Source organism: Triturus cristatus, chromosome 11, assembly GCF_964204655.1.
Source record: "Triturus cristatus chromosome 11, aTriCri1.1, whole genome shotgun sequence".
In the NCBI taxonomy this organism is placed as follows: domain Eukaryota; kingdom Metazoa; phylum Chordata; class Amphibia; order Caudata; family Salamandridae; genus Triturus; species Triturus cristatus.
The window spans coordinates 563696109-563719595 of record NC_140594.1 but is presented as its reverse complement, the minus strand read 5'-3'; the positions used below and the strand labels follow the sequence as shown (position 1 = coordinate 563719595).

The 23487-nt window shown below is 44.8% G+C and overlaps 1 protein-coding gene across 1 annotated transcript in view; it reads right to left on the bottom strand.

Moving 5' to 3' along the window:
- MRPL24 (mitochondrial ribosomal protein L24) overlaps window positions 1–23487 on the bottom strand; it is a 145155-nt gene that overhangs the window by 102828 nt on the left and 18840 nt on the right. The window contains exon 2 of the mRNA XM_085633607.1: window positions 10966–11150. Coding sequence (XP_085489733.1) covers window positions 10966–11148 — 183 coding nt within the window. The 5' untranslated portion in view covers window positions 11149–11150. The remainder of the gene's footprint in view (window positions 1–10965; window positions 11151–23487) is intronic.

Here is a 23487-nt window from a genome sequence, read left to right as displayed (position 1 = left end):
GTTTATATCAAAATTTTCCACCAGTTCAACTGCTATCAAGAAAATCATCAATAAACGCTGGGAACTACTCTCCAATGAAACAGACTTTAACAACATTTTTCGTGACTTACCTTTACACGCCTACACCAGGGGTCAAAACTTACGTGAACTTATTTCCTCCACAAAAAAACCTCACACCATCAGCACCAATAAAGGAACATTAAAATGTCAAAACTGTTCCCATTGTAACAACGTCATTCCAGGAAACATCTTGAAACACCCTACCACAGGCAAGGATGTTATACTTCGACATACCAGCGATTGCAACACCTCCAATGTAATCTATGGGATCAAATGCCCATGTGGGAAACTATACATAGGCAAAACTCAACGGAAAATGAAAATACGACTCACAGAACACAAAAGTCGCATTAGGACTTTGAGCAAAACCTCACCTCTGGCGGTGCACTGGCACGAATCAGGTCACTCGATATCGCAACTTAGATTCCATATCATTGAACATGTGGAACAACGACAAGGAGTCAATAATCACTTGAGACTCCTACAAAGGGAGGTCTTTTGGATCAAATATCTGGATACCTTGACACCTACAGGGCTTAATGACAGGTTAGATATGTCATGTTTTATTTAAATACGCGATCATCTACCAAAGCTAGCAACCTGAGATTGACAGACATACCTCACACATAAACAAAGCATCACAGCTCCACACAAAAACTCATACCAGTGTTATTTTGCAATTTGTCACAGAATAGTCTCCCTTCGTAACAGGTGTACTGTTTATTCTTTTATTACATCTCTTCATCATCTTGTATACTTTTTCACATGTTTGGATAGTATACCATGGGCAGCAGTCACCTCCTCTGATGACTGAACCTAGGTCCTTTACATTAGTTAGGATCTCTTCATTTTTTCTCTTTGTGTATGCACATCTTAGACATCATGTCACGGCAGATAACGTAGGTTCTAGCGTTCTTTATGCAGTTTATCTGTTTGGCATCAAAAATTTACACATTGAAACACTTGGAGAACATTTCTTCCCCGCTTTATATCTCTTTATTCTCTACATATGATCACCTCACTTTTTTTCACGCTATCCTTTAGTCCGTTCCAAGATGGCGCCTTCGCGCGCTTCCCGCGGTAACTTCGACATCATATTACATCTCTTACTTCACATCGTGTGAGATGGATACACATGAGGCTATTTTACACCTCAGTCTTATTCTTAAGTAATAATTCTTTAGTTTTTAGTTTGATCAATATCTTACATGAGAGGATATATTTTTGTATCCTTCAGTTCCCTTACCCCGTTCTAAGATGGCGCCCACGTGTGCCTACTGACTAGGTATTTAGTCAATGACAGTACTCGCCCTCCAGGTCTGTTTAAGCTGTTTAAGTATTTCCGGTTCACGATCCGGTTTTATCACCATATAAACATCCGGACCTTTGTAGTCCGTTGACAACTCGTTTACTTGCTGAGGTGTTTCGTCGGATTCTCAGACTCGTTATTCATCAATAGGTAAGGATTTTTCAAATGACCATTACGGTGGTTTACCAACCTTATATCTCGTTCTAGAGCCGCGTCTTAATTTTCCCGGTTTTTTCTCTCCCCTTTTTCTACAGCTCACTAAATTCTTAAACTTTAGGTAAGATTTTTTACGCATTTTCAATGTCCAGCACGAGTTTATATCGGTTTGTCTCTCTCTGCTTGCAAACGTCATAACTTTTCGCGTTATTGTCTGTTGACACGTTCTACTTTCTCCACACAGAGCCACAAAGTAGCTTGATAGAGGTAAGCTTATAAATCCATTGCGCCACCATAGATCTATGTTTACGTTCTTGATTGTAGGTCCCAGTTGCTAGACTAACCCCATGTGGTTCATTTTTCACATCTACAGAATTACGAGGTTCCTCACTCAACAGAAAACAAACATTACACACACACAGGTAACTCGTTTTGAGTCGTGATTGGTACATAATTGATTGCTAGAGATTGAGTCCCTAAAAAAACAATTTAAACAATGAAATGTTTTATTTCTTATTTTTTTCGCAGATTGGCCCCTGACGAAGGAACAGTGGTTCCGAAATGCATTGGGCATTCTATTTTTTGTTGTGTTGTAACCATGTTATATATTGAATCATTGTTATCAAATGTATTGAAGCTACGCTACACATGAATACTGTATGTAAATGAGTTTGATGCATACAGCTTATGATTTTGTCCTGGTATAAACTGGATTTACCTTATTTGTTGTCTTACGCCTGAACACAATGAAATGATTCAGTGAATTTTTCTGTTTCCTTGTTGAAAATTAAACAAATACTATGAATTAAATTGGTTAGTGTCAGTTTAGACACCTTGTGAACAGTGCTCAGCTACACACAGGTCCGTATCCTGTCATTACTTGCATGGCTACACTGTTGCCATGTTAAAAGCAGTTCTTCGGGATACTAAAAGAGGTGTCAGAAGAATTAAAGTATCTTTCTGTACTGGAGAATTGTACAGGTGTCAGTCTCTGAACTTAGGGGCTCATTACAATGGTGGAGGGACTGCCACCACCGTACCGATGGTGGCGGTCCCTCCGCCATCTGCATGCCCATTTACCCCCGCCAGATCAGGATGGCGGGGGTAATCGTTCCGCAAGCGTGGCGGGCGCAAAGCCCGCCCGCCACAGGCAATCGTAACGATTGCCTGGTGGAGTGGATAAGGCCGTGGATATGGGGGCGGTGCCTCGAAGACACCACCCGCCTCACCACTATGCTGGAGTCAGCCAGACTTTCCATGGCGGTGGAACCGCCATGGAAAGGCTGGCGGATGCTAGCTTCAGGGGGCCTCTTACGGCCCTCTCTGTGCGGGGGGCAGTTTGCACTGGGGGTACCCATGGTACCCCGCTCCATTTTTATGCACAAGGTGGAAGGCACCGCGCGATGCCTGCCACGTTGTGCCGGGAAATGCACCACATGGCCATTTAACATTGCGGCGGGTGCTGCACCCAGCAGTACCCACCGCAATGTAAAATTGCCAGATGCTACCGCTGCGGTCGCATCATAATTAGGGGTGCAGGACCGCCGCATGACAGGAGGGAGGTCCCGTTACCGCTAGGATGGCGGGCGGATCCTAATGACCCCCTTAGTTTCAATCCTGTGTTTCCTACAGCAACCGTGCACATCTAGTCGTCCACATCATGTTCACCTTCCTACAGTACAAAAGGTTTGGGAAAAGATAATAACGGCCCTGCACTAAGCTGCTACCTACGAGACTGGGACCCAATCAGGTCGATACTTTAGACATATAAAAATCTTATTCATAGGGAGCGATGACACAGATTTCAATAATACAAATAAACGTACAATGTGCATTTATTGAGTTTCATTGTGATTTATTCTCAAAACGTTTGAGCAAAAAGTTTTCTTCACTTTCTTCTTTTAAATCACAGTTTTGAAGAGGTTTAAGTATATAAATATCCAATAAAGCCAAATAATTTTTTTTTCAAAAAGTACTTTCAACCGATGCAATTCAGTCAGTATAATATCATGTTCAGTCTAATCTGTACTTGTCAACATTATACATTTTTCAGCCAACATGTTTCATGGCATAACATGCAGCTTCTTTAAGGCTGAAATGTAATAAATGACAAAGTATCATCACAATCTTTGTAGGCATTTGGATATTTGCTATGAAACAAAAATTCCTGACTGCCAATATGCATGGTTAAATATTGCATTGTTAATCTAATGTTACCACATTCGCGACTTTCCCAGTTAGATGCCACATAAGGACTCCGATATCCTTCAATCCATTGTTTCTATATAACTTTGAAGGTTTTAATTTACATGTTTGTACAAAAACTATTTGAAGACAATATTGCATTAGAATAAACCATAATTGTGATACAAACAAGCATTTTCTAGAAATACTCAGGGGTACATTGTCTGTCAGTAGGATAATTAGAGAAATTATGGTTAATAACTCGGTTAGAATATTGATGTGTTTGGGTCTTGTGAGTTTGCAATATTAATTTGGTCTCTAAAAGATGTCCCTGCTTTCCTTATTTTGAGATGCAAAATGAAGTGTTGCAATACATAGTCCTCTTGCTAGTGGCGAAAGGAAGGGTACCTATAGAGTTTAACAATTTCTTGATTCTCACATTCTCAAATTCTGGGGAATTTCTCCAAGTCTTGAGCATTTTCTTTCCTATATGTGAAATGAGTTAAATTCCAAGGGCCTGATTTGGAGTCTGCGGTCCATGGACCGCCAGACTCACCGTGGCACGACGGCTGGATTACAACAGTTTGTGTCATTCTGGCGGTGGACCGTCGGCTGCGCCAGGAAACTGCCGTTCCCTGGCAGTGGCACAGAGGAGGGGCAATACAATATGCTGATCAGGACTGTCGCAGTCCCGCCGAGCATATTTTGAGTACTCCACCGCCAGCCTTTTCATGGCAGTGAGCTAGTCACGAAAAGGCTGGCGGTGGGGAAACAAAGTGGGCCCTAAAGGGCCTCCATACCCCCCCCACCATGGGGATACATTCAGGGGGGCACGTGTGCCCCCCCTCAGTTCCAGCACGGCATGGACTTCACAGTCAATGCCGTGCTGGACATTTTTGCGGTGCTCTTGTTCAGGGCACCGCTTTGGGAAAGTCAAAAGGACGGTCCATGCGCACGAGTTCAACTCTTAATCATGTGTGCGGTCTTTGCACTGCTCTGGCAGTGCTGTGCCACCCCTTGCCCTCTACGGTAACTACAGAAAATCATACCTTGGGTGTTTTCGTAACTCTTAGTGGCTCTTCCAGCCACTAAGGATTATGAAAAGCCCCAATTGTGCACAAGACTTAGCTACAAAGCTTCTTTTAACATTCAGTAAATGCATTTTGCATTCTTGTCAATTTCCCAAGGAGGGAGAACCCACACGAGATAAAGGTATAATTTTCTGTAGTTACTGTAGAGGGCACCTAAAATGTAATTTACAAATTTTGTTCTACGGATTTATAGGAATATAAGGGTTTAACTTATGTTTGTGTTTACCCCAGAGGGTTATTTAAAGACCTGTGGGAAATTACTCCTTACTGAGACTGGAAAAACAAATTCACGGATATTGATAACAACTGAACCAACATTATATGAAAGACTTTTTGCTTTCGCTTGGTGAGTTTATATACATTGACATAAACCACTGAATGTGCGAATGCAGCCTAGCATGAATTTTGGTCTTGGAATTTGCAAGGATGAGCATGAATATTGTTTTTGAAATAAGCAATGATGAGCATACAGGTACATTGATGGATGAGAAGTAAGAGTGGCATGTGAGTTATTGAGGAAAGATGTATGTGAGTTCCCTCAAGGACCGGATGGAGACCTGTGCCATGAGTTGTCTATGATGAAAGGCATTGTTTATTGTAAAACAATTCTATTTAAGAGAATACAATCATTGAATCATTGTATTGAAACATGATAATGATGAACTTAGATAAACATGTTGGTTAGTCCATGTATAATAATAGATGAATATGTATGTTTTTAAAATATGTTTTTAACGTTAGTAACATTCATATGAGATATCGGTCGTCTTGAAGAAGATGGTTCAAATCTGTAATCAACCACCAAAATGCGTTGATACCTATTTTTGTGCTAAATTTGGAGAACACATGGGCACAGTAAATGTTGATATGTCAATAATCGTGTGTCCGGATTGTTGTTCGAACAGATTAGCAAAAGTGAAAGACAGATGCGATAGTCTAGTTCTCGCCCTCTATTTTGTGGACTTTCTGTTGTAGTGACACGAAGATTGTCACATCATGGTTTAAAAAAAAATAAAAATGAATAGGGTTTTTATATGTACGTTTCATGCGATGTGTACATTAAAAAAATGTATTGAATAATGCATGTACTGAAGATTTTATATTAAAACTAGGAAACCATATGTAAACCATTTTGGCACTTGTCTTACTCGGGCTGGGGGTATAAATGGCAGATGCATGGGATTTTGTAAATGCATGTATGATTGAATAATAACAGGCAGAGAAGTGTGTTGAAAGATTTCCAAAGGGAAATATGTGACTTTCCGTGGAATCCACATGCCATAAGCTTAAGGGATAAACCACGAGATTCATTTTGTAGTTGAAAGGTCGAGATGCTGTCTTTAGTGACGAGATAAAGCACACGTGAGAGTACAACTCAAGAAATCTTCTTGTTCAAATATATGAAAGCGAACATTAGATAAGTTACGTGATAGCATTTTGAGGCGCTGACCTCAGCATCACTTTTAGAATTAAAATATCTTAGATAACCAATTTGTGATTTTTTGTACCTAAGTGTGAATTTGGCTGCAAGTAGGATATCCTCTGTCTAAATCGGGCGAGGATGCAAGACAGAATTCATTTAGAGAAACGAAACATTTACGCTTAGTTTGAAAAAAAAATTTGATTTTAAGAGAACCCGGGATTTTTTTATTGTGGCTCTTTAAGCACCTATACAATTTACCGATCTACGTTCCGAAAGGATATTAAAGGATGATGATTGAATCCATAAAATATATCTAGACCAGGGGTACTGACAAACTTTCTCTCGGGGGCCAAATGTACAGTGTGGTTTCTGGCTGACGGCCGCACCGGTGGGGGCGGGGCCAGTGGGGGAGGGGGTGGGGCTAGATCCCAAAAAAACTATGACCATGAGGTTGAGCACAGGCCCCTGCAGCGGACGCCTTCCTCCACTGAGCCACCAGACCAGGCATTCACACATATCTATCTATCTATCTATCTATCTGTCTCCCTCCCTCTGTCTCCCTCCCTCTGTCTCCCTCCCTCTGTCTCCCTCCCTCTGTCTCCCTCCCTCTGTCTCCCTCCCTCTGTCTCCCTCCCTCTGTCTCCCTTCTCTCCCTCCCTCTATCTCTCTCTCTCCCTCTGTCTCCCTCCCTCTATCTCTCTCTCTCCCTCTGTCTCCCTCCCTCTATCTCTCTGTCTCCCTCCCTCTCTCCCTCTGTCTCCCTCCCTCTCTCCCTCTGTCTCCCTCCCTCTCTCCCTCTGTCTCCCTCCCTCTCTCCCTCTGTCTCCCTCCCTCTATCTCTCTGTCTCCATCCCTCTATCTCTCTGTCTCCCTCCCTCTATCTCTCTGTCTCCCTCCCTCTATCTCTCTGTCTCCCTCCCTCTCTCCCTCTGTCTCCCTCCCTCTCTCCCTCTGTCTCCCTCCCTCTCTCCCTCTGTCTCCCTCCCTCTCTCCCTCTGTCTCCCTCCATCTCTCTCTCTCCCTCTGTCTCCCTCCCTCTATCTCTCTCTCTCCCTCTGTCTCCCTCCCTCTATCTCTCTCTCTCCCTCTGTCTCCCTCCCTCTATCTCTCTCTCTCCCTCTGTCTCCCTCCCTCTATCTCTCTCTCTCCCTCTGTCTCCCTCCCTCTATCTCTCTCTCTCCCTCTGTCTCCCTCCCTCTATCTCTCTCTCTCCCTCTGTCTCCCTCCCTCTATCTCTCTCTCTCCCTCTGTCTCCCTCCCTCTATCTCTCTCTCTCCCTCTGTCTCCCTCCCTCTATCTCTCTCTCTCCCTCTGTCTCCCTCCCTCTATCTCTCTCTCTCCCTCTGTCTCCCTCCCTCTATCTCTCTCTCTCCCTCTGTCTCCCTCCCTCTATCTCTCTCTCTCCCTCTGTCTCCCTCCCTCTATCTCTCTCTCTCCCTCTGTCTCCCTCCCTCTGTCTCCCTCCCTCTATCTCCATCTCTCTCCCTCCCTCTATCTCCCTCTCTCTCCCTCCCTCTATCTCCCTCTCTCTCTCTCCCTCTGTCTCTCTCTCTCTCCCTCTGTCTCTCTCTCTCTCCCTCTGTCTCTCTCTCTCTCCCTCTGTCTCTCTCTCTCTCCCTCTGTCTCTCTCTCTCTCCCTCTGTCTCTCTCTCTCTCCCTCTGTCTCTCTCTCTCTCCCTCTGTCTCTCTCTCTCTCCCTCTGTCTCTCTCTCTCTCCCTCTGTCTCTCTCTCTCTCCCTCTGTCTCTCTCTCTCTCCCTCTGTCTCTCTCTCTCTCCCTCTGTCTCTCTCTCTCTCCCTCTGTCTCACTCCCTCTCTCTGTCTCACTCCCTCTCTCTGTCTCACTCCCTCTCTCTGTCTCACTCCCTCTCTCTGTCTCACTCCCTCTCTCTGTCTCACTCCCTCTCTCTGTCTCACTCCCTCTCTCTGTCTCACTCCCTCTCTCTGTCTCACTCCCTCTCTCTGTCTCACTCCCTCTCTCTGTCTCACTCCCTCTCTCTGTCTCACTCCCTCTCTCTGTCTCACTCCCTCTCTCTGTCTCACTCCCTCTCTCTGTCTCACTCCCTCTCTCTGTCTCACTCCCTCTCTCTGTCTCACTCCCTCTCTCTGTCTCACTCCCTCTCTCTGTCTCACTCCCTCTCTCTGTCTCACTCCCTCTCTCTGTCTCACTCCCTCTCTCTGTCTCACTCCCACTCTGTCTCACTCCCACTCTCTGTCTCACTCCCACTCTCTGTCTCACTCCCACTCTGTCTCACTCCCACTCTGTCTCACTCCCACTCTGTCTCACTCCCACTCTGTCTCACTCCCACTCTGTCTCACTCCCACTCTGTCTCACTCCCACTCTGTCTCACTCCCACTCTGTCTCACTCCCACTCTGTCTCACTCCCACTCTGTCTCACTCCCACTCTGTCTCACTCCCACTCTGTCTCACTCCCACTCTGTCTCACTCCCACTCTGTCTCACTCCCACTCTGTCTCACTCCCACTCTGTCTCACTCCCACTCTGTCTCACTCCCACTCTGTCTCACTCCCACTCTGTCTCACTCCCACTCTGTCTCACTCCCACTCTGTCTCACTCCCACTCTGTCTCCCTACCTCCCTCTCCGTCTCCCTCTCACTCCGTCTCCCTCCCTCTGTTTATGTAACGTGCATATCAAGTGGAAACAGGAATGCGTTCTCCTGCATATGATTAGTCTTTCCAAGTTGCCAAAGTAAAAAATTATAACATTCCATCAAGAAAGATGAGACCTGCCTCTGTTGTAAACACGTTACGAAATAATCCTGGGTTACCTAACTGCAGTCACTGAGCAATCTCTCCTGCTCTCTGATTTTCTATCAGAAACAAAACGTCTGCAGTGTTTTCACAGATGTAGGGTCCACAGTACGGCTTCTTCAGCCCCGCCCTTCTGGTGTATTTTGACCCACCCCCTCCCGCTCTCCGTTGTGTTTTCAAACCCCCCCAGGCCCCTCCGCACTCAGTTGCCTTTTCAAACCACCCTTCCATTTCAACGTCAGAATCCCGGCGTGACGCAGTGCTTAGAAGCCTCTGACGGATGTTGCATAAAGCACTCAGTCACTCATTCACCCGGCATCACCCGTTGTTGGCCGAGTGCGTCCCTGCCCTTTTTGTAACACTATTAGTGGACCTCACACAGTCTTGTGTCGTAGGCAGAGGCTGCAGACTCTTCTGTCAGCAGGCACCTACGCAACCGGTGCACGAACCTCTCTAAACAAGAGACGCGAGGCTTTAGACCAGGGGTACTCACAAACTTTCTCGCACACAGCCGCCGCACCCAAGTACTTCACGGGTCTTTTAAAGATCATTCACTTGTTAATGAGGCTTTGTTGTATTTCACCTCTTCTTAGTGCCCCTGCATCTCCACTCAATCAGAGTGGAGATGGAGATGCAGGGGCGCGAAGAAGAGGTGAAGTATATGAGAGTGGTGGAAAACAATGTTTTCTATTAATGCAATATTGCCTTCAATTAGTTTTGTATAAACATATACATTATCTTACATTTTTCTTTGAGAAGTCAAATGACAATCAAGTATAACTATCACAGTTCAATAGAAACAATTGTTTGAAGGAAGTCTACGAGCCCTTGTGTGGCACCTAACTTTGAAAGCCACAAATGTGTCAATATTGGATTGAATTACGTGCATTAGTCTTTATGCAGTATTTAACCACGCACATTGACAGTCAGGAATTGTTGTTTAATAGCAAATATCCAAATGCCTACAAATATTGTGATTAAAATTTCTGTCATTTCTTAAATTTCAGCCCTGAAGAAGTGCCATGTTATGGCATTAAACATTTTGACTGAAAAATGTATAATGCTGTGGGGAATGAATTGAATCGGTTGAAGGTACTTCTCAAAAAAAAGATTGTGATTGTAATCAGTGTATTCGTAGTTTGGAATTATATATACTTAAACCTTTTCAAAACTGATTTGAATGAAGAAAGTGAAAAAAATGCTTAAAATTTTTTATTGTAATATTGAAATCTATTTGTAATAACTCCCTACGAATAGGATTAATATACCTTCCTACAGTTTCCCTATTAAATTGCCTAAACCGGAAGGGGGGGTGGGACTAGTGATGTATTCCTGTGGCAGAAATATGTACAATAGAACTCCTGTACTTAATTGTGGAATGATACAGCCATATTTTCCACACAGAGTCTATTAATGAACTGAGGAGGTTTAGAGAGATTTGTAAGCTCTGTTAATTTACATGGCTAGTATCCTAAAAGGCTGCTCGCTGCTGGTGTTTTAAATCCGTGCAGGGTTGGCTTGTGCCCAAGTTTACATTTTTAATCATCTTGAAGTTGAGTTTTCAACCAGGGTAGACAAAGGTGTACACTATTTTAATTATACATGGATAGTGTTGAAAATAATACTGCCACCATCACTGAACCAAATAAAAGAACCAGTTTTGCTTTGCCACCCCACCCTCAACATAGTGTTAAACGTGAATAGTCCTGAATACTGCGCTTCTGCTGCTTTATGTGTGCTCCCAGTTTTAGCCGATAAGGGAATAGAAACATAGGTATATAGCATTTTGTTAAGGATCCTCAAAAATTGGCAGCATATGCTGCACCATGGAATCAGTCCAGGCTGGCTTTTCTTGTCTAGGTGGGGAGCAAGTCAGTTACAGGGACCCTGGTAAAGATATACTGTTACCACTTCTATGGCACTGTATATCCTTTCGGCGAGCCCAATGTTATTTGACTACACAAGACTCACTGTATCACCACGGAAATACTGCCAGTCCTCTTTGGCTATAGGCTCCACAAACACCTTCTTGCGCATCTTTCCAGGTGGGTTTTTCCTCTTGGCTGCCAATGTCCAGGGCCGAGACATTCCATAACGATAGTTAGGAGGAAGTTCGACCTTGGCAGCCATAGCCAAAATGGCTGTCAGACGCATTTCTGCAAAAAAAAGGCAAAGACGTTTGCAATTATTTGGCACCTTCTGCTCTCCACAAGTGTTTTCTCATTAAACAGTGTTTCAAAGATACGTTTGATCAAACAGGCTAAAGAGAAGTGCCAATTTTTATTTATTAAATATAATTCACACAAAGAACAGCAATGGCTGAAGAATAAAGTATGCTTGTATCATTCACACATTCCACTGTGACCAGAGCGCTCATTTTCTCTTTTACCTGGTCTGCGATCTAGAGAAAGGAGTACCTGATGAGGGAAACTTTAGTGCAAATTATTCAAGCTTGTAAAAGTTTCAAATTAGTAAATAGAATCGAAGGTTAAGAATCAATTAGGAACATCACCTTGAAGATTAAGAAGCATATCCCTGCCTAGAACATTCAACTTCATTTAGAGGTTCCACATGTGTACCAGGATTAATTCTCGTGGACTTGCGTCGGTAGACGTCTTAACCTCAATATCTAGGTCCCATTTAAAAGGGTTGGTGCCGAGACAAGAAAAATATTTGTGGGGCAAAGAGCGATGTCTGGGGCACTTAGACAACAAATAGCTTCCAATAAAGTATCTTTTCTTCTAAGGACAGATATTTAACATTGAAAAAAGTTAACTAACTGGAATTTATATTTTCCATCTAGTGTCTGAAAGTCATGCTAGTTATTACCTAATTATATGAAAGTAAAATCATATATACACATCACTCTAAATGTTATGGCCCCTTTACATAACATGTCACCATAACTGCTGTTAATTGACTGCCCAAGCATGAAAGACCCTGGGTCAACAAAACCACCAATATTGATGGAGGTAATGGCAATAAAGCTATCGGAACGCTGGCGCTTAGAGCCCGCAACGTGACGCCCTCTCATAACTTCGCATTGAGATGGGACTATCAAGTTATCTCGCCTAGTACTATGCAGAATTGCCCATCCAGACAAAAAAAAATATCTTGGAGAAAATGACTTGCCCCCCAGATTCTCAGTCCCCACCGGTGGTTCACTTCTTGGCTCTCCCTGATCAAGCTGACACAATGCAAGAATGATCCTACATCCTCCACCCCAGAGTGACTGACGAAAGCGTCTGCTCTTAAACGTAACATGTAATAGGGGGTAGCCTGAAGCAACAGAGGAATTCTACTAGCACAAATTTGTCACAGCAATTGGATACTTCTGAATGCTGATTGATTAACTGTTACGCAGAAAGCCTTCTACAGCCCCAAGTCAAACCTAGGCCCTAATTAGGACGCCGGTCGGACAAGCAGCCCACCGGTATTGCTGCGGTAAAGGGACTGGCCGACAGGTAGTTGGTAGCCCCGACCACCAAATTAGGATCCGACAGCTGTGGAGGCGATCGGAAACATGCCTTTTTGCATTGAGGCTTGTGCTGTGGCTTGGTAACGGGCCGCAGCACAAGCCCTAATGCCAAAAGGCATGTTTTTAAACAGCCCTACACCCTGTGGTAGGCACCTCATGGTGCCTGCCACATAGGGCATGGAGGTTTGTGGGGGCACCTGTGGTGCCCCCTAACCTAATAGTAGAGGTTGCGGAGGGACGGGGACCCTGCTAGGATCCACAAAGTCAATTTCTGACAACCTTTCAGTGGCAGTCGGTCGGCCCCTCACCCATGCGGTCGGACTGACCACATTATAATGCGGCGGTCTAACTGCTGCTTCAGATGTCAGTGCGACCGACACAGACGCGGTGTCGGTCCCATTGACATCCTAATGAGTAGATCCTTGTTGGAATGTAGCGGTTAACACGCTTCTTAAAGGTACTTTGCGCCTATGCCATGGAGTGCTTTAAAAAATATCACCACGGCTTTGAACTGGATTCTTTCGATCATTCGCAGCCAATGCAGGAATTTAAGAAGGTGGGTCATATGTGATCTGAGCTTCGGTCTAAGGATCGCCCTAGCTGCTGTGTTTTGCACCACTTGCAGGCGCTGGATAAGGTAGTAAGGCAGGCCTAGGTACAAGCTATTAGCGTAGTCCAATTTTGACGTCACCTAGGCTTGAACCACGTTCTCCCTACTGTCCAAAGACAGCAATGGAAGGAATTTTTTTATCGTACGAAGCATACCAAAACAGGAGCCAATCAGTGTTTAAACCGGTGGGTCCATCAAGAGGGCGTTGTCGATGACAATACCCATGTTTGTATCCCCTCTTTTGGGCTCACTGAGGGGGGAGACAACTCCACTGGCCACCATGTACTCCAGGTACACAATGCCGGTTGGCCGAAAAAGACAATCTCTGATTTGTCCGGATTGCATTTCAACTAATTTATTTTGAGCCAGTTGAACACCTTTGTGAGGCAAGATCTAATGCGGTCTCCAACAAAGTCGGCTCCTTTTTCACACGAAAAAAATCAGTTGTATGTCATCAGCGCAGGAGATAATCTTAACTCCATCTTCCTCTACCAAAAGATGCTAGAGGTGACATATATACATTTAAGTGGGTGGGGCTCAGAATAGAGCCCTGTGGTACTCCTACATTCGTATTTGGCATGGGGTGTCAAGATGTCCAGCAATCTATATTTAAAAAAAGAAGTCATCCAGGCCAATGCGGTCCCACCCATGTCCACGTTCCGCAACCTGTCAAGAAGTCTCTCATGTGGGACCCTATTGAATGCCGCCGACAGGTTGAGCAGTAGGAGAACTGCCCTGCCTCCCTGATCTAGTTTATCCCTAATGTGTTCTGTTACTTCCAACAGGGCACACCCTGTGCTAAAATTTGTCTTCAAGCCAGGTTGGGAACTATGCAACAGGTTTCGCTCTTCAATGTACTCTGAGAGTACTCTGTTTATGTGTTTCTCTAAAACCTTAGAGAAAGCTGGGAGAAGAGAGATAAGCCTGTAATTGGCCGGATCGTTCTGATCTGCGGTCGGTTTCTTTAAAAGGGTAGCATTTTTGCCTGCTTCCAAATCTGCTGAATCATGCCGGAGGAGAGGGATAAGTTAAGCACCTTATTAACTACAGGGTTAATAGTGGGAGCTAAAGGTGCTAATAGTTTAGCGGGGCAAGCATCTATTGGGGAACCAGATTTAAGGCCAATCAGGTAATTGAGCGACTCGTCTAATTGAAGTTCTGGAAACACAAGGGGCATAATCTTTCATTCTGAGATTCATAGAAGATCTGGTCCTCCACCGACACCTTGTCAAAAGACTGTTGGATTAGAGCAATCTTAGTTTGGAGGGATAGTGCTACCTGCTTGGTCCAGTCCGCGAAGAGCAGGGCTTCTTTCTTGGCTGCATTAGTGGAAATGAAGGATTTTACAATATTAAAGATTTCCTTTCCCTTATTGTGGGCGGTTTCAATTTTGTTTTGTAGGAAATTCTTCTTGGCCTCTCTCAAAGTGATACTTTATTTGATTAAAAATATAATCATAGAAGCAAGACATACATACCATACATGTACAAAACTAAGAGCCAGATGTAGGTGGCTAAATACCGGTCGGTAACGTCCAAATTCGCAGAATTTCAGCGTTACCCACCGATATTTAGCCATGTGCAATGTAGGTAACACCGAACGCCATCGCAAATAAGGAATCGGTAAAAATAAGGGAAACCAGTTACCGATTCCTTAATTTGCGATTAGCAGACACCGAAACCCCTAAATACCGAATCAGTAAATAAGAAATCCTTAAATAATCGCAAATCCGATGTACCAAAAATCGGTAATACCGAATTTTTGAATTTTCAGTATTTAGGAGTCTCTAATTACCACTGACTCAAAGCAGGTGGTAATCAGGTGCACTGCATTTAAACAGCCCCAAAATGCAACAGTGTGAACACAATGGCGGCCCTCTACGTCATTGCAAGGCGGCTACGTTTGCAAGCAGCAGGACTGAGGATCTGGAGACGTGAGGAGCGCGTGTATAGACTGCACGTTACACTCTTCCAACTGACTGAGGCTGAAATCCATGAGAGGTACAGGCTACACCCCCAAACCATCCTAGACCTGATACGGGACCTGCACCGACTCCTAGAGCATCAGACACCAAGGGCGCACGCTATACCAACTCATGTGCAGGTGCTCTGTAGCCTGCACCTACATGCATCAGGAAGTTACCAGGGGGTGATAGCTGTGGCAGGTGGTGTGTCACAGAGTTGCCTGTCCTGTTTCTTCAACTCTTTCTTGGATGCCATGATGCAAAGAATGCATCACTACATATGCTTCCCCAGCACACAGGCGGAACTGCAGAAGACAAAGCTAGATTTCTACCAAAAGGCACAGTTCCCACATGTAATAGGGTGCACTGATGGGACACACATACCAATCTGCCCACCTGCAGCCACAAAGTATATATACCGGAACCGCAAATCTACGCATTCCATCAACGTGCAGTTGATATGCGATGCGGACCACAATATCACTGACATTGTGGTCAAATTTCCAGGGAGTATCCATGACTCCTACATATCCAGGAACAGTGGGATCTACACATGTCTGGCTGGGGGTGAATTTGGAAAAGGATACCTGCTAGGTAAATCAATGTGACACACCCTGATGTATACCTTGGATGAATGTGTTGGTGACTCATATTAACGGCACTTCCTTTCTCACTTAGGTGACAGCGCATATGCCGTGCGGGCATTTATCCTGACTCCATACCTCAGCCCATCCACACCAAGTAAGAGAAGATACAATAAAAGCACGCGTAACGTTGTGGAGCGCACCTTCGGACTCTTAAAAAGCAGGTTCCGCTGCCTCCACAAAAGTGGAGGTGCACGTCAGTACCGCCCCCATTATCTGCTGTAAAATAATAGCAACATGTGCCATGCTGCATAACCTTGCCAAAAAGAAAGGAACAGCAGTGGAACTAACTGACTCAGAGGATGAGGACTGTCCACAGCCAGAGCACAGCGCAGCAGGTGTGGCAGCAGCACCAGATGGGGGAGACAGACCGGCAGAGATAACACGCAACTATTTAAGGTAAGGAGTAAGGAGACACAGCCAGTTACTGTAAGTGAGTGACGGTGTTCAATTGTCATAGCACACCACCACAACATGAAGGGCTTCACATGCCAGGCCTAGTTTGAATGCAGATTACAAAACCAAAAAGGGTTCCATCACCCATTTTGGTAAACAATGTGATGGCTGCCACTACTTCCTGCGCCCACGCGCAGCACTGCTGCGTTCCTTGGGCACACTGTCCTCACTGGCACTGTGTCCTGTGGCAGCGCTGTGACGTTCGCTGCGCTTCCTGGACTCAGTTATAGGGGGCGTGATGCTACTGCGGCTAGTAGCCTCTTCACTATTCCCCCCCCCCCCCATCACCTGTAGTGGCAACCTGGCTTGTCTGTAGCACTTCTAGTGCACTGGTCACTGTGACCAGCCCCCTTGCCACGTCACGGCTGCAGTGGGCCATCTCCTCCTGCATGGCCACCGAGCGCCTGCAGAGCAGAAAGGTGGCAGTGGAGAGGCGGTTCACCGCCTTGGTGTAGTTGTCAAGTTTTTGCCTCTCCCTGCGCCTGGCCTAACGGTCCTCATCCAATTTGCTGCACAGCAGCCTCACTGCCTTGGACATGTCCCTCATGCCCTCAGCCACAGTATTGTTCATGCTACTGATGCCCTTCTCGATCGCAGCATGTGCCCATTCATTTGTACCATCTGCCGCTGGACAGACCTTATCGCTTTGCCTTGCAGGCGCTGCACCTTGAGCATGTTCCCCTCAAGACCGGCAAACACACTCTGATCCTCGCCCTGTGAAGTTGGACTGGCTGCCCTTGCCCTGCGGCGTCTGGCACCTGTGTGGGGGCGCTCGGTGGGAGACTGTGAGCCTGCACCGTTGGCATCCTCAGCCACCGTAGACTGTTGGCCTCCTATGCTGTCCTCCTCGGACACCTCCATCTGCTGGAGGCTGGCCACTGCATGCCTCCTGGCTCTCGGTGCTGGTGGCGGCGGTGGGGTGGTGTGCCCTGCAGGCAACAGGACCTCCTCCTCCTGTGTCCTCTCTCTCCTGGGTGCCTTTCCTGTGTTCCCTTCTGTAGCCCTGTGCGATGGCTCGCCTGTGGAGGAAGAATGTACATTTGCTCACTTATCTGGCAGCATCTGCGTAATAAATTTCATGCCTGCCAATCAAACTCTGCTTGCTAATTGCTGATATGTGTCACATACCTTTGGGTTCAATGGACTGACTGTTCTGACATGTGTTACTTCTGACTACATCTCCCATAATGCATTGCTGTTTTTTAGTAAAACATGTACTGGAGTAGGATTCACAATGCCTCATTGGGGATTGGGGTTAGGGAGTGGGGGGCACAGCATGCATCTTACCTTGTTTGTTGCCAGCTCTGGCTGAGCTGTCTGCATCCCCAATCCCACTCACACTCTCTGGCTGGAGGGTGAACTCAGCCAGGAGATCCAGGGCAGTTGGTGCCGGTGCTGTGTTCCTCCCTCCACCCGTCAGGTTGGCTTGCTTCTTCCTCTCTGCCAGCCTCTCTTTCGCACACTTCTTCAGGTCATACCAGCGTTTTTTGAGGTCCTCAATAGAGCGCTGGGTTACTCCAATGGCATTGATCTTTTCTTGGATGACCAGCCAAATCTGCCTCTTCTGGGATTCAGGAACGTGCAGAGACGGTTTCCCAAAAAGTTTGTCGTGGTCCTTTGTGACATCCTCAATAAGGACCTCCAGCTCCCTCTCACTGAATTTATGTTTGCGCTTGCGTTCAGCTGCCTCCTTCTCCCTCTCCTGGTTGTCCATATTTGCTCAGTGTTGTCAGCAAAAAGTTGGAAGAGTTGCTCCAGGCTTGTTTGCTGTGCTCCCTGCCTCTCAAACAGCCTCAGGATCAGTGCAGCTGCATGGGTGTGGCCACTTCCTGGTTGTGAGGTGATGAGGAATCACAGGATTGGCTGATTCGACAATTACCGATTTTCTTAATTACCGATTCGCTAATTAAGAATCGGTATTAAGGAATCTGTGATACCGATTCGGTAATGGGGAATCGGTAATTATTTTTACCGATTCATTCCGAATCGCTAATTTTTACCGATTCGGTAATTTTTACCGATTTTTTACATATATCTGAAATACCGAGTTCTTAATAGTGAATCGGTAAAATTCGCTTTTAAGGACTCGGTATTTCAGAATTACCTACATCCGGCCCTAAGAGATTAAAATTACCAAAGTGTAATAGGACTACGTGTTTTAAAACCAGATAGCAGCATAATATCGTTAAAAACAATTAATTTTGTAAAAAACTGAATAAAGTGTTGCTGCTAAAATCTACAAATAAGACACTGAATTGCAGAGAGACAAGTGGGATAATTTTCACTGCAAAGGCTGCAACTGGACCCTCCCCCGGTTCATAGAGGAGCCCTCCAAGACCTCCCCTTCAAGCAGCAGGGTAATCAGCTCTGATTAAGATAAGAACTTTAAAGCCATATTACTTAATACACGCTTGCTGCAAAAGCAGGAGGCGCATATTCATGACCTCTTGCTAGACGACGAACCTGATCTCTTATTTCTTACTGAGACTTGGCTATCTGAGGCCTCAAATCCTACTATTGCCTAAGCTATACCTTTGGGTTATAAAATTCTCAGGATGGACCGGCCAATCGGGAAGGGAGGTAGCGTTTCCATCATTTTTAAACAGAATTTTGATTGCCTCCCTATTATGTTAGACAATATTGAGGGTTCAGAATGCCTGGGCTTTCGCTGCACGCTTTCCTCTCATCAATGCATAGCTGGAATCCTGCTATATAGGCCGCCAGGGGCACCTGGTAACTTTATTACTTAACTCAATGCAGCCACTAATCCGTTAGCCCTTAGATTCAACCAGTTCCTCCTTTTGGGAGATTTTAACATACACATGGACAAACCACAGGATCCTCTAGTAATCTCTGTCTGATACGATGCGGGCCTGCAATTTGACCCCACTTATCTCTTCTCCCACACACAAGGGTCACATTCTTGACCAGATCTTCTGTAACATGGTACAGAGGGTTACTCTGCCATGTCTCATCACCTGGTCAGATAATTTTCTTATCAATTTTAAAATTCCAAATTTTAACAAGGTTTCTCTACCAAACATGACAAGGACAGAATATAGTTGCAGAGCCTTACACAAAATATCTGTCCCTGCACTGGCGGAGGCTCTTGAACGCTTGTCTACTTCAGCAACAGAACATTGACATGAAAAGGCGCTTTTAATTTGAGCAATTAATCGCTCTCATAATGGAACTTTTGGCTCCTACATGTACGGAAAGAGGCAGCATGGCTGGCACCAGCTGCCTCCAGGACGCAGACGGGCTTACCTCTGGCGCAGCTGTGGCGAAGGCAGTTTACTAAACAGAGCCGAAACGGGACAGAAGCAAACAAGCATTGGCATAGCCAATAGGTCTCACCTTTGGGACCTTATAAGTATTTAGTTATGCAGCACAATATCCTTGGTGCAACAACATCAACTGTTGCATGGCTAAACACTTATAAGGTCCCAAAGGCGAGACCTATTGGCTATGCCAATGCTTGTTACTGATACTAGGAAAACGTTTGTTTCATGACTAATCACTTCTTCAGGGTCACAATAGCTCAAAGTAAAAGCATTTATTTTATAACTTAAGTTGCACTTGGGGTTGCATCACTTGGGCCAGCCACACAGATCGATACATTTAATCGATTGGTTTGACGGTCTGCTACTTTTTTGTGCTAATTAGGTAAACATTAAACTTAAATACATTTCAGAGCTTTTACTATGAACTACTGTGGCCCCAAATAAGTGATTAGTTGTGAAACACGTGTTCGCCTATGAGCAATAGTAAAAAATAAACTGATTTCGAAATTTCTGCCCCACGCACAATTTTTAGGTTGAGCATTCGCGACCTCTTGTATATACTTTAGTTTATACTTATATATTAGTATATACTTATATGTGTATGTACTTTAAGGGCTCTGGAGATCAGCCCTAGGACTTGTCTGCTTCTGCTTAGGGACTTTTTTTCTGTTCACCTGCCTCTATTTAACTGTCTTAATAGAAAAGGACCAGTACGGGTCAGTAAACTACCAGAATTGCTTTCTGCTTAGGGACATTCATTTTTTTTTTTCTTTCTGGCAACTGCATCTATTTAACTTTCTTGTTAGAAAACGACCAGTAGAGGTCAATAAAATACCAGAATACCTTTAGCATTCTCTAGCTTCCAGTCCATGGAAATGGTCTTCCACGAGCACCCGTAGACAATATTTTTTTTCAAATCTTGTATTTACAGAGCTTTGGACTATACCATTTCCCGCTGAAAGGCAATATTTCTCTCCAGGTGTTCCCATACTTGGTGTGTCACGCAGTTTGGTGTTTACTTTTCCCCCTTGTTGAAGAACAGTAGGTGTTTTAGCACCCAGGCTAATGTGTGCATAGCTAAATACATATAAGGTCCCGAAGGAGAGACTGATTGCATTGCAAATGCTTGTTGGATATTGTATGTGCTTAGCTGAGCGTGCATTAGCAACATAAGTAGGAGCGTTTCCTCCCAAATTTTCAACACCAGAAGCAATAGTAGAAGCACCAGTCTCTGGAGCACTTTCCTACAGGAATCAACAACATACTCAGATGTTTGCCCCTGCCTGACCCGGCACTACACGCCCAAATACAGCGCAACACCATGCCAACCTCCGTTCCATTGGCAGGAGCTGGAAAATCCCAGCATTAGCACTAAAGACAGGAGCTTACTCTGCCTCAGCTCAATATGTAGGCACTTCACGATGCCAATTTCAGTGCCACAGAAAAAGTGTATGCCTGCCTCCAAACAAGAGAGAGAAAGAGGGCTGCTCTTTTAAGCCCCCTTTAACAACACACTGAAGAGGATTTCACCCATGTGCTAACGTCAGCATCACTATAGGTAAGCGAGCAACTGAAGGCTTGACCCTGGCTCTAGTGCAGCTCGAGGTCCTCAGGGGCCCCAAGCTGAAAACAAGCCAAGCCAATAATTCTGTTTGCACACTCAGTATCTTCCTATCATACACGTTCTGCAATTCATACAACATTGTCTTCGCAGTTCCCATTGTGACTTTAGATTAACAATAAAAAGAAGTGCCATCGGACAGCCCATATCCACTAAAAACAGCGTTGTTTACTATATTTATAGCTACCTGAGCTCAAAAGAAATAGCCTTTTGTAAAGCGTACGAAATGGAGAAATGAGACCACAGCTTCACAATACAGTTTTTTCGTCAATGGGACACTGATTTGACTTGAGGATGCAAACTCAGTTTTACTAAAATGGGATCAAAACTGTGTTGTGCCTTTACCTGAACATTTCAATATAATCTTGGCTTGAATTGCTTCCTAAGTGAAAATAGTGGAGACCAGCAGATAACCTTTATGCTTTCATTCACTACTAAGAGTATAAAACTATCCATGAATTTTGTTTTCTACAGTTTACACAAAAAAGGTTAAAACGCTGTTAAGCAGAGTACTTTTAAAAAAAAATACATGGCTATGTACACGTTATTCATTTTGCAGATATGCCAGTTTATGTTTTAACACAAAGACAGTTAACATGCATATGAATGCTTAACAAACTTTTCAAAAAAGCTTATTTTAAGGCTGTCTCTTCGCATGTTCTGAAGAATACGTGTCATTTTTGATGAATTACTCCAAACCCTTCAGTCTGCAGGATGGCCAGGCCACTCAGTAATGGGCCTCAATTGAACAATTTACTTTTATCCTAAAGAACTGGCAGGCTGCACAGCAGAAAACTCAGATGTTGCAACAGGTCAACCATTTCCTTCACCCCCATATCCTCCACACCATCATCAGCACATTCCCTGCTGCTGGTTTTTTGCATTTGATTAATGCCCTCATAGGCCACCTGGATAGTAAGAGAGGGGAAGGAGGTGAGGGTGGAGGACTCGGTTACAGTTGCTGTACCTCCTCTGCCCACTAATTGTTACCTAGGGGTAAAAGAGCACCAGTGCCGTGGCAAGGGTGTCAATGGCACTAATGCAATCATGGGCACCAGGCTCAATTATTACCTTGATGAAAAGTAAAAGCATCCATATCTGGGATGCAGAGGCTCCTTTAAACAAAACCTGCTGCATCGTTGATACTTGCGCCTCTGGGGACAACTGCAGCATTACACACCAACAAGGAAACTGGATCTCAAAGTCCCCCCTGCCGTTGTTATTGCAACTGTCTTTATATAGTACTTACTACCCCTGACGAGACATTGGAGTGATTTACTGCACGTAGCACGCTACTCCAGAACCCAAAGTTGTGGTTAATCTAGTGGTTATTGCGATTAGACATGTTCTCTCAAGAAAAATCGCATGCATACACTCCAGTTACTTAGTGATAGAGAATTTGAGGTTTCTGGTGAATGGTTGGTGAGATAGGCTGGTGGACATTAGGTAATGTTAGGATACAGGGATAGGGTTTTAAAGAGGGGCGGTTACGATCTATGAAATCAGGTTATGATCCATGAAATGATTCAGCCAACTGCAGAATTACGAATAATAGATTAAGACAGAGGCATGAGTCGGAGATGGGGCTATACTCAGAAATAGAAGGCATGCAGAGGATGGAAGGTAAGAACAGGGCCACTCTGAAAAAGAAAGTAGAGTAATCAAGCGGAAGTAAGTCACGGTCAATTTTTCAAGCAAGGTTTTAGGAGTGTAGTGGGAGAAAGCTTTCTTAGATACCAAGCAATCTGAGGATGTAAGCCCGAGAAGGAAACAATTTATACATGGTGCTCCATACCCGTGCAGGCAACTTAACATGCAATTCTGATGAGAACACATCATTTAAAAATGACATGTCTGAACCTGCTTCGTGCCAAGCCTTGGGGACCGTTTTTTTTTTTTGCTATAAGCAATTTTGTTTTGACAATAAACAACACCAGCAAATCTTCATTGAACATTGAAGATGACAGATCACAGCCAAAAACTTGAACTTTCTATGATGATTTCGGATCCTCTAATGTACAAATAAATATGTAACTTATACCCACTGCTTGACTATCCCATGGCACCCAACCACTTGCCCCATACCCTGTGATACTTTTTGGGACAACCTTGCACTTCGTACATGGTTTTTTCTTGTGTAGCACACCAATCCACCCCCTTCTGCCACCTCCCAGAGCAAGGTGGCTCTGGACACTTCCAGGATGCAGCCATGTCTCGCTCAGCCACTACCATTGCCGTGTTGAAAAATTATTTTTAATTCCTAGACCCATCCAGCCCATCTGTAACCCCAAGGAGAGTGGGTCGTGGGTCATGAGGGACTTCCCACCCCAACATTTCTGCGAGTTCTTCCTCAATGTCACCCCAGAACAGAGCCAAATTGGGGCATGCCCACACCATGTGGAAAAAAAATCAGCCGGGTCACGGCCGCACCTCGTAC